Source organism: Calypte anna, chromosome 10, assembly GCF_003957555.1.
Source record: "Calypte anna isolate BGI_N300 chromosome 10, bCalAnn1_v1.p, whole genome shotgun sequence".
Taxonomy (NCBI): Eukaryota; Metazoa; Chordata; class Aves; order Apodiformes; family Trochilidae; genus Calypte; species Calypte anna.
The window spans coordinates 5,085,857-5,101,825 of record NC_044256.1 but is presented as its reverse complement, the minus strand read 5'-3'; the positions used below and the strand labels follow the sequence as shown (position 1 = coordinate 5,101,825).

Sequence of the window (15,969 nt, the reverse complement as noted above, 5' to 3'; positions counted from 1 at the left end):
AGCCCTATATGCAGTGGCTACCAATATATCCATCATGGCTTTAGGCAGTAACTAGAGTGTGACAGATGCTCCCTGTTACTTCCCAGTATCCTCCCAGAGGAAGATGAAGAGAGAGACTTTAAGGCTGGTAGAAAAAAGACTTGGATAGGGTTAATGAGGTAGAATGAGGTAGTAGTAGCAGATTACTAATAGCTACACAGATATGTAAATAGGGAGCTTGCCCTCCTCGGTTGATAGTTACTTTCACCACCAGAAAAGTCCTACACTGGGCTGGGCAGTAGATGGAGGTGCCCAAGTCGCAGGGGCAGCTCACAGCAGTCTTACAGGACCCAAGTTGGTCCTTACCTGGGAAGGTAGAAGGTGACTGGCTTGGTGAATGAGGTTCTTCTCCAGGGAGGAAATGAGGAGAAGGAGCAGATAGGCTTCAACCCAGCTAGCACACCAGCCAAAGAAGCCCCCAGAAGCCTCTCTTGGGAGCTGTTTTATGCTGAGCACTATAAGAAGGAATTCTGTGGTTGGTCCATTTGGGTCACTTGAGCCATCCTCTCCTCCCACAGGCTCAGCTGCTCCCCATCATAACTTACACATCAGCAGACTGGCAGGTGCTGGTGGTGTCCCAGGCAGTTTTTTTCTAGCCAGATCCTCTTGAACCAGGACAAAATGTGACACACAGAGCAAGACTCAGAATACATTCCCTATAGACAAATTATTTTCTGTTCTAAAAACCAAACCAAAACCCTAATCAAATTAATTCTAATACTCAATGGAACTGTGACAGTGAGTTTGGGTTAAAATGTGCAGTATTTTGTAGTATTACTTGTAAGATCTATGATTGCACAAACCCCATGGAAACCTGTTTTTAATGGAGAAGAGTGGCACCTATAAAGCTTTATTATACATGAAGAACTGCTAAACAGCCAAGGGGAAGCTTGTTTGTTGTAATTGTCTTGCATTTCCTTAACTTGCATGGTAAGTATATGCAGATGCAAACTGTATATATAATTTACAGATCAAGAGTTAATGTGCAGGGATGCTGCTCATGACAAGATTTGAATGTGTGTGTATATAAATACGGACACACACACAAAATAAATATTGCTTTTGCAAGGCCTGTCCTTACTCTATGACAGGAAACATTGCTACTGGTGCCATGAGGAACAAGTCAAACTTAGAGCAGCTCTGGTTACTGCTCAGTAAGTCAAGTAAGACAGTTAGTGTCTGAGAGCAAGTCAACCATACTAAGCAGCTGACAGTATTGCATTTCCTTGAGAAGATTATTTCTTGGAACATTAGGCCACAGCCACTCAGAAAGCTGTGGGGTAAGCAGTCATGAATTTACAGTTCATTAACTAGCTTCTGGTTTCTGCCCACTGTCTCTGTAAGTCATGTCAAAAACTTGTGCACATTAGCATGATCTACTCTTAAACTCATTCCCATCTTAAATTTTGTTCTGAGTCTTTTTAAAAAATAACCTTTTAAAAATAGTGAAAAGTAATAGCCATACGGTACATCATCCTCATAGTTAAACACTGAAGTCACATTTATTTTGGTAGTGTTCTGTCATTTATCTTACAAGAATGCTGATGTCTTTCTTGACTCCTGAAAACAAGCATAATGTGTATCCCCTGCAGACATCTCGCGTTTCCATAACTTGTATTGCATTACAAGTGTGAATTTCCTGCTCAGGTCAGCAGGCTCTGGTGTCTGGCTCTTCCCCTCCAGCCAGCCCTGGCTGCTCCCTGCTGTGGAGCCCCGAGCAGGAGGTGATGGTGGGAGCAGCCTGGGGCCGGGCCCTGGGGCTGGGCCCTCGGGCCAGCAGTAGCCACAGGAGCTGGTGGGAGCATTGGGCAACTCGGATCTCCTGCAGCTTATAGAGTCAGTCCTTCTAGGCACATTGGGATGAATCCAGCCCTGTCCAAGACCAAACTGTGAGAGCTGATGACTTTTTCCCCCAGAAATCTTGTTCTCAGTATTTTATTTCCCTAGCAGTGGTTTTTGGGATAGTAACCTGCTAGTAGTTTCCATCCCTCAATATATGCTTGGTATTTTTAATTCTCTGTATAAAATGTCTTGCTGCTAAATGCTCAATATTTTTACTTTGCTGTTTCCTCAAATCCTAAAGGACTGCTTTTCGTCTCCCTTAATATCTACCTCATGTTAAATTTAAATAATTTGCCTTTTATCTTTGTCCATCTAGCTGATTCTGCTGTCTTCTTTTAATTTTCTTTCTGTAACATGGTCACATCACATCGCTTCAGGCAATATCTTTTTTTTCTTTCTTTCTTTTTTCTGTATTTTGCTTTTCTTGTTAGGTGAGCAGCTGGTGCACATTATGCATGTATGAGACTAGGGATGTGCCTCCATTGGTAGAACCTCTGATGTCAGGTGCAGAGTAAATGGTGTGCAGCTTTTTCAGTTTTGTGACATCTTTGGTTAAAATGATGGCTGTGTATCTTTCAGGATTGTATTCACAATACTAATCCGAGTGGATGGACATGTGCCTCCAAAACCATCAGGATTTAATGCAAGAGTGCTTTGTCGTAGCTGGAAAGTGATGGGAGAAGTTGTGCTTGTGATCATTTGACACTCTTACTCCCTCGTGGGGGGCTGAGAATCTCTTTTGCACTGTGATAAAGGATTGATGTTTGCTAATAAGAAAACTCTGTCAGATTCCTGATGGTAATTTATGTGGGAAGCAAGGAAGGTTATTTATGGCATGTAGGTTGTAGTTTAGAGTTCTGGTGGAGAAAGAGAAATAAGGCTCTTTCTCAGCAGCAGAATATAGTCTCATCCCTTGTTTTTAGTGCTTTATTTTTAGACATACTATTTTTAAAAACTTGAAATACAAAAATATTTGCTTTTTTTTTCCAGTTAAAAGAAAGCCCTGTTGTGACACAGCATGACTCAATCTTTTTATAGCCACATCAAATACGTGTTGCTTCGGATAATGTAAAAATACACAAACAATAATAAAGGCAAAAATAAGAAACCAGCAGTTGCTCTTTTAATACAAGGTGAAAGGCAGCAAAATAATTTTTATGTAAATAAATGTTTCATCAATATTTATTTTTCATTCCAAGCAAAACAATTATATGCTTTAACAATATTATAGCAAAAATAGTAGTGCAGGTAGACAGTATTTAGTACAGAGAGAGTATTTCATATCACCTGTCAGTGTTAGTGTAGCAGTTTTTCTCTTTAAACGAGTGGGTTTTAAGGGAGATGTACAAAGGGAGAACAGAAATAATTTTTTAGATTCTTGAGAGTCTTGATTGTTTTGAAGCTGAAAATAATGAAGCTGCTGAGGTGGAGAGCACAGTGCTGGCCAGGCTGTATCCAGCTGGTAGCTGTGGATGTGCTCCCAGAGCAGTGGGGCTTGGAAACAGTAGGCTCCCAGCTCACAGGGTCATCCTGTGACTCATAAATATTATTCTTGTCAGTGCAAAGCAGATCTGATTTTGAGCCTAAAACAGCAGCCAAATGACTAAATAGCAGCTGACAGCAATGCAGTACACGCCTTTAATTCCAGCTTTGCCAGCCCAGCCTCCCTTCCCTGTGCAGGGGGTGCTGGGTTTGAGGCTGAGGGGGAGCCCAAAGGAGGCCTGGCAGCCACGTTCAGCACTCGTGTTGCTGTTTCTGTGGCTTTCAGAAGGCTGGTGATGTTGTTTGGGGTTTTTTGTATTTTTCCTGATCTGCCAAGCTCATCTTTTTTCAGATGCTTAGGCATTGTTACTGCTGACACAGACTTTAATTTGCTTATTTATTGTACAGTTAGGTAACATCTTTCACTGAGAAAACCTAAGAGAAGCTGAGTTGCTGTTTGCTGATATGCAGGCTGCATGGCTAGGCACAGGAATGGACCACACTAAGCCTCTGTTTGCTCAGATCTGACCATGCCACAGGGCAGCTCTGTGTAGGTCATTGAGACCTCACTGTGGCTGTGCTGATGTGGGGGTGTGGGGCATCTCTACTGGGCCTTGTTCTGCTGGCTCTGTAGTTCCTGGTCAATCCCAGGAGACCTGACCTGTCCCTGGGACAGGTGGAGAGGGAGGGAAAAGCCTGTTGCATCAGTGGCAGCAGAGGACATTAGCAGCTGAGTGGAATAGTCTGAGTCCTCCCTGCAAATCAAGTTCAGATTATGGACACCAGGTAGCTAACTCAGGTGTAAGCTGTCACCAGGTTAAGGTACTGCATTTTTATGTGGGTGGTAGAAAGCTCTAGCAAAAATAAAGGTTAAATGCTCAAGAAATATGTAATAAGAACAAATCATTAGTGTTTGCAATATGGAAAATTGAAAAGCATTGTTACTTTAAGTATATATCCTTGAACTTCAGGAAGTGCACAGCTTGGAGAAATAGGAATTGCTTGTGCAACTAGTATGAAGTGGAGTTTTTTCAGATGTTTTGTGTTGCTTTTTTAAAATTTCAAAACTATATAAAAAACCAACTGTTAGCCTGACACAGATAGGTAGTTGGAAGTGACTGAACTGATAAGTTCAGGTTAGACTCTGTAGTCATCATTATCACTTGGAAAAACAGCAGCTTGGGGTGACTGGTGTCATGTAGAAACATCATGCCTTGCTTTGCCTAGGTCAAGGAGGTGCTGGCCACCATGCATGGCCAGCCTACCAGTTTTTAGGTTTTTAGGCACTGCTAAAGCTTGGGCTGATTACTGTATCCTAGTGAGAAGTCTGATAACAATCTAGTGGTGATTTGCTGCTGCTCAGTGTATTTGCATGCAAGGCCATGCTTTAGTGGAAAAAAAGTAGTCCCAAACTACTGATAGAAATTGCCATTTAAAATACGATGTCAACTGCTTAGTACTACTCCCAGCTGCTTTCTGTGCCACTGCTTGGATATTTAGGCTGCTCCCTTTCTATTAAATCTGTCTGCATCCTTTTCCATGTGACTGGACATGGTACTGCAGTGGTCAGGTTTGGTTCCAGCTGCAGGCTGCAGCAGTGTGTGTGCTGGGCAGAGCTGCTCTTTGCACAAGCTGAGCCTCCCTGGCACTGCTCTGCTTCTTGTGAGCTGGTTTGCATTGCTTTTGGGAAAGAACCCTTTGCCCTGGTTGTCTGTGTGTTTTAATCACAGTCAACAGCAGGCACTGACTTTTACAAAGCCTGCTGTTTAGCATACTGTGTGCTCATTTTCCAAGTATCCCATGGCTTTGTGAGCTTTGGCCTTTTTAAATTGAGTTTCCTGGGTCTGATGCCATAGCCTCCAATGGGAAGTTTGATTGTTTCCCCACTTTATTTCTTACACATTCTCTGTAGCTTACTCTATTAGTTGATACTAATCCACAGTCTGTATCCTTGTGACAAATGTAATTCTCTATTTATCTTGATACCTTATCTTTTCATGCATCCTGCCAGTTCTTTTTTTCCGAGTGTAGTATCACAAATGAGTACAGTGAGAAAAATTATGCTTCTCTATTAGACTTTATTTTTCCCTAATAACCCAACCTTCAACTGATTTTTTTCAGACACACATAACAGTTTCCAAAGATCTATTGGTTTCTTAATTTTCTCAGTGGTTTTAGATGACTGCTTCTATTGTGCAAATGTAAAATTGACAAGGTTCACACAAATTAAGCTAGTTTAAGATTCTTATTTTATTTAAGCTCATATAAGTTGTGGGTGTTCAAGAAAATTGCTGAGATTGTGTGTTTTAGACATACTCACTTCTGCTATATTATATTAAGCAGCATTTTTTAAAATTCAGATTTGCAGCTCTTCTTCAGTGTTGTTGACAGTGACAGAGCTGCATCAGTGGTAGCAAATTCTCTTATAATAATAAATTGCTTGTATTCACATGAATATGACTTGATCCCATAGCATATATGGGAACTGTGCAGCTAAATCCCATAGTTTGAAATTGTGGTATTAAAAAATGAGGGGGAATCCACAAAACTGCCATTTTGTTGGTCACATCTTCCTTGACAGCATGCTTGATCACTTCTCAGTGTAAAATGTGCTAACGCCAGCATCACTAATTTAAGGATTGTGTAAACAGAAATTAAAGTATAAAAAGGCAAGAGAGCAAAACTTCACCAGCATTATCTGCCAGGCTACGGAAAATAGGTTTGGGTTTGGAGAGGAGATTTATAGCTGTATAAATAGCATTGATCTAGAATTTGTGGGTGTATCCATAGAACCTAACTACTGTTCAAATAAGCTGGAAAAAAACAGATTTTGATTTCAAGTGTTAGAGCTTTTGAAATGTCAAAAGTTTTCAGTAGCATCCTGAAATAGTATTCTTTGAGTGTGGGTGGAGAATATCTGTTTAGGTGTCAGTTTAGCACAGTGACTAACAGCTCAGAAGGGGCTGTTAAGACACGAAGCCCATAAGCTGTGTAACAGTCTGCAGAGCATCACCGAGTACTCACTGCATCAGGCTCACAGATTCCCTTTGAGTAACAGCAGATGTGGAGGTTTGACTTAAAAGACTGTAAAAGATGGAGAATCCCCTGTACTCAGTTTTAATAGTTCAGGTGGTTGTCTTCATTATTGACTGTTGTACTGGAGGTGTCTAATTTTTGCATCCTTAGCTTCCAATAACTGCATCTCAGTTGGAATAATTGTTTTTTTCTCCTAGATTTAGAAATGTCTGTCATCTGAAATCCCTTCTATGTGCAGACATCCATAAAACTCCATGGAATAACCTTCTCATTTGAGAGGGCAGTGCAATTCTTTAGTAGTTACGAGGCAAGCCAGTTGACATTTATGTGTGCTTTCATATAATGCCTGGATCAAGGAATAGAATTCAGTGAAAGGAAAATACTTGGGGAATTGGAATTTGAATAGGTAGTTCTAAGATATTTAATGTTAATGAGAAATGTAGTAACCTTCTTGATGCTTCTTGTGCTTTCCTACAGGGCAGCAAAGGACACTACAGATACCACTGGCAGAGCCACAATGTCAAGCACAGTGGAGTGGATGATATGGTCCTTCTCTCCAAAATCACAGAGGATTCCATAGTGGAGAACCTAAAGAAACGATACATGGATGATTATATTTTTGTATCCTTTGTAGTGTTGGTTGTTGTGGGGCCCTGTAGATTTGCTGAGCCAGTGTGAAACCTGTTATATGTGTGTATTCTATTTAAGCAGATTAATCAAAGATGCTGAGCATCGTATGTGACAGCTCACTTGAGATCACACAAATTGCTTTGTAAGATGAGCTAATTATGAGCGTCACAATTAAGATCTGAAAAACCACTTTAGTTATTCCTTTAGATATTTGGAATTGTTTTTATCATTGTTGAAGATAGGCCTGTAGTTCCCTATATATCTATATATCCATCTGACCCCTAAAGCCACTGCAGCAGTGCTTCTTGTAAGAGTAAGAATTAATAGATTTAGTGTCTGTGTATGTCTTGATACCATGTTGTCTTCTATACCTCCCAAATTCTAATGCTTTCAAAATACCTTTTCTGCTGTGACATAGCTTAGTTTGTAACTTGTCCTAGAGTTGTTCATGGTGTGAGTCGTGGGCTGATGGAAGCAGGTGAACATGTGAACAGTTCTAAATATAGTGTTCTCACTTAAAAGGTTTTTTTCTGTGGTTAGGGAAAACATTAAAATCTTAAATACCTGAACATACAATCTAACAAGAAAAACGGATGTCAGCACCAAAGGTTTGCTTTTTTTTAATGAAGGGAATTCCTTGAGACAAGAATAGTCACTGCTTCATGTTTAGCTTTCTCAATTTTATATGAGCTGCAAGAATGAATCTGGTAAATACTGATCAATATGGTTAATTCCAAAATGTGGCACCTTCTTCTTCTCCAGTAGCCAAGTTTTCATACTTTTTGGTTACACTGGATAATAGTTTCCTTGAAGAGTGTAATTTTTTGTAGCAGAAAGAGAAGGAAATAAAATTTTTCCTGGCTATTTCCATATATTCAGTTGGTCAGGAGCAGCTCAATTTAATAAAGACCAAAAAAGGAAAATTAATGTTACAATTGCATGCATTTCAATCCCACAGTGCACAGGTTTTTATTACATGTATGCACATGGGTTTACACATGATCATCTGTTCAGTAAAGTACAGCACCATTATTAAATTTATCTGATAGAACTGTGATAAAGTTGTACAGTATTTGTCAAACTCTAGTATTGAGACAAACTTCTGTTAGTACCAGGAGCACTTCTGTCCTTGTGGACTGTTGTATCTTCCATGCTGTACATTCACAAAGTCTTGAGTAGTCTGTGCTAAATAAATGGTTTTATGCTTTTTTTTTGTTTTTTCTGAGAAAAATAAGTGAGATTAACCTGGTCTTTCTGCTTAAGCAGGGGTAACTCTTTTCCATGTGGTCACATGAGGGGTCAGTCTTCTTTTAAAGCATTATAATTCCTTTTTCTAGGGAGAAAAGACTCCTTTTGCAGGACGGTGAAGGCTTTTCAATCTAAGTTAGATCTCATCTCTTGAATCTTTTAATTGTTTGTATGTTCACCCGTAATGAACATCTCTCTGTGGTTTCTTGCACAGATTACCAAATCATCCCAGAAAAGGCTGGTATTGTTTACCAACAGAAAACTCTCACTTTGGATGTTTATACTGACACAATGAATGCTTGATTTATTATATTTGAGATCTAGATGTTATCACTCTTCTTGGAATTAAATTAAAAAATATATGAAGAAACACTGCAAATTAGCAATATGGAAATTGTGTTCAGTGAGTTACACACCTTCTCTAGCAGGTTACCATCCTGTGCTCTGGCACCACAATGATAAATTTTTATGTAGGATAATCCAGTAGCGTAAATTTGTTTATTTTCCTACTTCTGTAATGGAAGTTTAGATGGTAGCTTTCCTTATGGACAATTCTAGATTGCTAAATGAAGCTTGCTGCACGGTGTTTTGGAGTCATTGGCATGGGTACACTGCTAACTCCTGGCTCAGTGAACTAAAAGAGTAGTGTCAGTTGCTTCATACATGTATGCTGCAATTCTGATTCCAAAAGCTGAGATCAGGATTTTTTAAATGTAGGTACATGGGCAGCTGAATGCAGGAGGGTGGAATACTAACATTTAAAATGTTGAAAAAAAACTTTTCTGGCAGTAATATTAGCTTGAAACTGAGTGTCCTCTTATTGGGCAGCCTGGAGGATAAAACTCCTAAGGATTGTTACTAGTTACACTCATAAAATAACACCACATATTGAATTACCTAATTCCCCCACATGCAGCTGAGTAATTGTCCAGTGTAGCTCAATAGTGGCTGTTTGCATCTGTGCATGCTCAGCACTATCTCTGTGAGATCAGAACATGTCACAATACTGCAAAGGTCAAAATAATCTTTTTTATTATTGACAATATGACCTCCTCAGTTATAAAAGAATAAAGCAGTTTCCTGCTTCTCTGTTTCTGTTCAAGGTGTGTTGTGTTTGGGCCTCTAATACATTTTTCTGTACTTAGCTTCTCCAGAATAAATATTTTGATAATATGAAAGTATCCCATTGAATGATACGTTTATATTCCTGTAATCCTGCTGATTTTTTTTTTTTTATTAGCAGTTGTTGCAAGCTAGTGACGGGCAGTCACTAGTGGTAAATTAATGCTTAATGAAACTGCAGTTACCTTAACTTCTTTTGAATACAGACATATATTGGCTCTGTATTAATCTCTGTGAACCCTTTTAAGCAAATGCCGTATTTTGGGGAAAAGGAAATTGAAATGTACCAAGGAGCAGTAAGTAAAGCAGTCTAAAATGTACTGCAGTGTTCAGGGGCATGTAAATATTATTCTACAGGGTTAAACTCTTGGAAGCATTAGTTTCTGGGTTTTGACAGCATTGTACTAGCCTGGGAGAACTTGGCTGATATCCATTACCATCTATTGAGTCTTCAGTGGAATTCCCTGGAACATTAGATTAGTATTTCAAAAAATTGCTTGTATAGATTAACTCTAATCCTTATCAGGTTTCTCTCCTTGACACGTCCTCCTCCTGCAAAGGCAGTTTTTAAGCTCTTGTACACTTTAAGTGTGGTGCACAATATAAAATGGCCATTAGTGGATTTGGAGACTAACGGGACAAGCAAAATAAAAAAAATTACATGCCAAAATCAGACACCACTTTTGAAAGTATAGCCTGAAGAGTGAGTCAGCACAGGGCTGTTAAAAGGCTTAAAATTCAGTTTCCCACTCTGCTTGTTGAGTTGGACACAGCCATAGATTTGGAAACCATTTGGTTTGAATGGGCTCAGTGGAGGAAAATGAGACACAGCACTGGGCTCTGTGTGGTGGTTTAGGTAGTTTATTGTTAGTGTATGACAACTGGTGGGATAGGCTTAAATTATGTGAGTTTCTCTTGGACAAGTAATGTATTTCAGGCACAGACTGTTTTTAGAACAGGGTGTTTACGACAGTTTAAGAGAAAATTATGGATGGGAGAAAGATCAGTAACAAAACCCAGAGACTCTGGTTTGTTTTTATTAAATGAACAAAAAAATTCCTGGGGGAAGTTCAGCATAAAGTGGTATTCAGAATTGTTTTTCCAGGAAAATAATTCTTCCAATTTAAATAAAAAATTATATTGGTCTTTTTGTGCTGTTTAATACTGTGTTGATTCTCTATTTTCCCTTCTAGGCACAATATGAAAACCCACCACATATCTATGCTCTTGCAGACAGCATGTACAGAAACATGATTATTGACAGAGAAAACCAGTGTGTCATTATTAGGTAAGGAAAAATCTGTAAAAAAAAAAAATTCGGTGTTTTACCTTAAATAATCCAAAAAGTTTATTTCCTACCGCATGAAATAAAAAGTTTCAGTGTCTACTAAACTTTTGGGGGATTTCTAGGATAGCCAAGTACTTTCCAACCCTCCCTTTTGTTTTCCAGTGAAATCCCAATGCTAGCTTAACCACAAGAAATCTCTTCCCCTCACAGCCAGCTTCATGCCTGATACAAAACTCCAATAGCTTGAATGACTGACTATGTGTGAGAGGTGGTTTAACAACTATAAAAACCACAGATACTATTAAATCCAACATTCTCTCTGCATTTACCATTCTCTATTTTTAGTACTGTATCTTTTTTTCCCCCTCCTGTTAAAAATAGATGTAATTTTGTTTCTTTTGGAATTGTGATTGCATTCAGTCACAGACAAAAGGAGGAGAGAGATACTGAATAGTGAATTTTTAGTATTTCTTTATTTTAATTGTTAGACTGAGGAAATTCACTGTAGAACTTTTAGAGAACTTTTTCTGACAGGCAAAAATTTTAGTTAAATCACAATCAAAGTGAATTTTGGGTCCAGAGGTGTGCTTTGTTCTCATCTGAATATGTTTATAGGATTTATAGATGGTGTATGATAAAAGAAAGTGTGCAGAGAGCAAGAACTGTGGGGTGTTTGAGCTGGTACACTACCCCTCTTTTGACTTTCCTTCTTACGTAGAAAACATTGGGGGTTCATTGCAGTGCACCTGGAACTGTACTTTACCTGTGGCAGTGATTTCCAAAGTGGAGTTCAGGCATCACAGGAGCTGTGAAAACTGTTGGGATGTGGGAAAGAAATATTAGACCTTCAGTAGTAGATGTGTGTAAGGTATGAATGGATAAATTATATACATACATGGAGAGTATGTGCTCAAGCATTTTTTTGATGGTGGTGTGTATGATCAAAAGACTACTGGCCTATGAGACTTTCCCAAGAACTAGGGAAAAGAAAGATGAGAAAAAGAAAAAAATATTTTAAGGGAAACTGAAATTATTTTAATAGTAACAGCTTTTCTTAAGCTTTTTACTGTTTTTGTGTGGATCATCCTGAGTAAAACATTCACAGACTAGGAATTTAACTGCTGTTGAATCAACAAATGAGAGATTTTGTTGAATTTAACAAAAAAGAGAACATTCCCTTTGTCTGAGTGCCCTACCTAGTAATCTCCCTGGGGTGGCTGCATGCTCAGCGTGTCTCAGCCCCAAGGAGGCAGGATATCAGGTGACAGATGAGATGCCATCTAACTTAATGCCCTCAATCTCTTAGGCTGGAGCCTGCCAAGGAATGGTAGGTGGTCACTGAAGTTTAGGCTTAAATCCCCTTGCACCAGCCACTTGCTCATTTAATGTTGTCACAAGAAAGTTATAAAGAACTGGGCTCATTATGTGGGTCTTGAATGTGGAGGTGCTCCATGTGCAGGTGTTCCTGTACCCTACGGGATGATCCAGTGTGAAAATTGATTTTATGTTGATGTATCTCACTGAGCAGCTGACATGAAAGCTTGTGAGGAATAATTGAAAGTTATATTCACTTTCATTTCTTTGAATCTATGCCTCAGAGCCAACGAGGCAGAACTTTTCTGGGTAACATGTTACATTGGGAAAGTGCCCAGGTGTATCCCTCTTGGTATCAGCAGAGTGTGTGTGGGTATCTGGAAACTGTTGACTTTACACGTAGGAAGTCAACGAGGCAGTAACAGTTTGCTGTGCTGAGCTGTACTCTGTAAGGGCCTCCCTACTGCTGGGTCCCTGGCTACAGCTCATTTTCCTGTCTCTGGTATGTCTGAATGGTTCCCTGAACTCAGTCTTCTTTTTTGGAAAATAATGCCTCTTGCCATGCTGAAGTTTATTCCTTTTTAGTCTAATTCAGACTTGTTAAGAATGGTTGAAATTAGGATTTCTTTTACTTTTTAAACAAAGTAAAATCCCAGAGCCTGTGACATTTCACTTGAAGCTAATTTTGTAATGAAAACCTTCAAACTGTGGTGAATTGGGGCTGAAATCTTATTTTATTTATCCCATTTTAATGTCTGGCAGTACAATGAATGCAGAGGGTTGCATTTTCAGAGAGGTGATACTCATATCTTAAAGGCAGACTTAGAGATTTATATTCACATGAGAATTACTGTGTTTGAATGATGGATTACATGCTCTGTGGAGTGTCTGTGTCTTGTATGTGTAGATTGAATTTTCTCTCAGTGTGTGCACAGCCTATTCAATATCTGCTGTAGGTAATTGAAATCTACTGCAAAACTAAAACAAGAAAAATCATGTTTGCCACTAACATTTCAGAGACCTCCTCTTCCTTTCTACAGATCTGTTTTTCCTATGATAACTGTGTAGACTGACAGGTAGTAGTTTTCAAGATGGTATTTGATTTTTGGGGGACCCATAGAAATTATTTTTATGAAATTGAGTAACTCAGTCATTCACAAAATTGACTTTGTTGGTGGGTATTTTAATCCTTCTGACAATATTTCATTTAAAGTGTTTTGATACATGCTGTGTTTTTTGATTTTGATGTTATCTGTATTTCTAAAACTAGAGCTGGCTTAAGAATCAAGTTTCTTGAAGTTTGGAATTTGTTATCTTATATTTCATTTCATAGACCAGAAGGCACTGAAATAGCTGCTGGACTGGGAGCTCTCAAGATGCTGCAGCTTGCAGTGCAAACAAATGTTTTATCTCACTTCATGCCTGGTACCAGACCATTTCTGTTGCTAAACTCTATAGTGATTCTCAAAAAATGGAGGTATCATTCTGCCTGTCTGCAGTTCCACAGATGTCTGCTGAACCTAAGCAGTTCCAAATGGAACCTTGGTGTTTCAGTGAACCATAGTTTTTGCCATAAAAAACTGTGTGGTAAATGCATGATAATGATATGGTTATTATGAGGTGCCTGTTTGCTTCTCTACCTCAAAACTAGTCTGAATTTGGAGTGACTTCTCTGGAAGTCCCTGGTGGAACGTAAGGAACAGAGCAAGCTAGAACAGAAACAAATCCAGGTTCTTCCTTCTTTCCCCCCCTCAAGACAGCAAATTTCCCTCTTACAGAAAGGTTTGCAAAGAGAGAAGTTAAGAAATAAAGTGTAGACTGGATTGATACACAGTCAGATCAAAAAGCTTGGGTCTGGCTTATGATGCACATGGAGTCTCAGGAGTGGAGACCCAAGGATGTGGGGAATGCATTGGTGCAGACCTGTGTCTTCCTACAGCAAGTGTCTGGGCACATGCTGGACCTGGGAGGGGACATACATTCCTGGAGACCAGGTATAGATTTCTGGGCAGGTGAAGGGAAGGTCTCTGAGGTGCAGTGCTGTAGGCAGGACCCTGTATGTGTGTGTATCATACATACATCCTCTTGCCAGGACACTTTATTCTAGAGTTTCAAACAGTACATTTAAACACTGATAGAAGCAGCTCATCCCTGTCAGAAAGTCAGTGAATGAACTAGGAAAGCAGATCTGAAAGAAAATACAGTTCTCTGAAAGGCTGACAAGATAGCAAGCAAAAAAAAAGTTTTCATGTGATAATACTAATTTTAAAAAGAAATACTGTTAAAAAACAACCTTTTCAGGGCCAGGGAAGCCTGTTCATTACTAGAGTAATTGCAGCACGCATACATACGCATTAAGAAAATTAGATTTGCTCATGTCTAATTATAGCTGAGGAGCCAGAAGTTTGGAGTGGCTGTCCCAGTGTCAGCAGTGGGGTTATTCATGGGCTGGACTCTGGCTGGGCTGAAGCAGGTGCAGAGTGTGTGCTCAGGTGGGATGGGGGAGCAGCACCCACAGTCATCTTCCTACATTTTGTATACACTGAGCAGAATGACAAAGGAAGTCTGCTCCTGTGAGTAACGTGGTTACACTGGAGCTTGATTTCTCATTAAGTTTGTGTTTTCCTGAGGCACAGTATTTAATTTAAGCCTCTCTTGAGCCAAGCCCATAGATGTCTGTTACAGCAGACTGTTTGCATTTCTTCCGTGCTTGAAACCACAGCCCTTCCAATCAACAAGGAGTTGTCCAATAAAAAAATTTAATTACAAAGGATTGTTTGTTGTGGCTTTTAATTCCTTCTGGACTATTATTGTCCTTTAATTAAGAGAGTGGAGGTTATGATTAGTATTTTTCTATTCTGTAGCAATAAATAAGTTTCTTCAGAGTCTTCTCAAGGTTTTACCTTTCTATATAGTTGAGAACTTTATTTTCACTTCCTTTCTGTGATCTCAGCCAGAAGATGTTGCAGTTACTTTAAAACCATTTCTCAAACCTTGTTTGTAATTTTAGGTTACCTTTTACATCTCTGTGGCAATGTTTAAGTACACTAAAGCTTTGTATGATGGCTTAAAAGACAAGAAGCTTTAAATACTACAAATACATGTTAATGGAAGAATCATTTATCACCCCAACTGACTGGTTTTAGTGAACACGTCTGAAGTCTATTAAGTTCAAAATTTGAGATTTTTAGTCAGCTTCTGTATCTCAAGCTTTCCAGAAGACTCCACTGACTGTTCTAAAATCTCTGTATAGAGCCTAACTGGATACATGGTTCTATTTTAATGATGAAGTGGTGGAAACATAAGTCTAACAACACAGTAAGAGAAGTTAGGTAAAAGCTTTGATTCAGAAGGAAAAAATATTCCCCTGAAGTTATGCTGCTGAGGTTTCTGTGAACATAATTATAAAAAGTAGATTTTCTATGTAAACAAACTAGAAAATTTAGCCAAGCAAATCAAGGTATTTTATATACTCAGTGTTCTTTACTGGTAGATCCAAGACTTATTTATAAATATTTATTATTTAAATTTCTACATTGTCCTGGCAATGTAGATAAGTATTGTACTACTCTACAGCCAGGGATACTGTATTAAATGGTAGTCAGCAAATTAATTGTTGAGAGAAGGATGAGGCTCTGTACTGAATATTCCTTCTCTAATCCCTGATTATATTTCCTCTGAGAAGGAAGGAGCAAAAAATTTTCCCTCTGCATTTGTAATCCTACTTTGATTTCAGTTAAGTGCTCACTTTGCAGAACAAAATGTCACTTTTTTGAAGTAGCAAATGGTGGTACTAAAAACAGTGTCTTTCAAAGCATTATCTTTTTTGTGAGTGATTGAGACTATGTAGTGTTTTTATTCTTAGTAACAAATGTCTCTGAGAAAATTGTTGCTATTGCAATCCATTTACTTTCAAGCATTACTATAATTTTTTCAACCTTTAAAAACCTCTGTACTTCCAGCATACT

The 15,969-nt window shown here is 38.8% G+C and overlaps 1 protein-coding gene across 2 annotated transcripts in view; it reads left to right on the top strand.

Moving 5' to 3' along the window:
• MYO1E (myosin IE) overlaps nt 1-15,969 on the top strand; it is an 86,905-nt gene that overhangs the window by 23,171 nt on the left and 47,765 nt on the right. For both annotated transcript variants that reach the window (XM_030457281.1, XM_030457280.1), the window contains exons 2-4: nt 6,877-7,020; nt 9,606-9,695; nt 10,593-10,687. In XM_030457281.1, the coding sequence (XP_030313141.1) occupies nt 6,877-7,020; nt 9,606-9,695; nt 10,593-10,687 (329 nt within the window). The remainder of the gene's footprint in view (nt 1-6,876; nt 7,021-9,605; nt 9,696-10,592; nt 10,688-15,969) is intronic.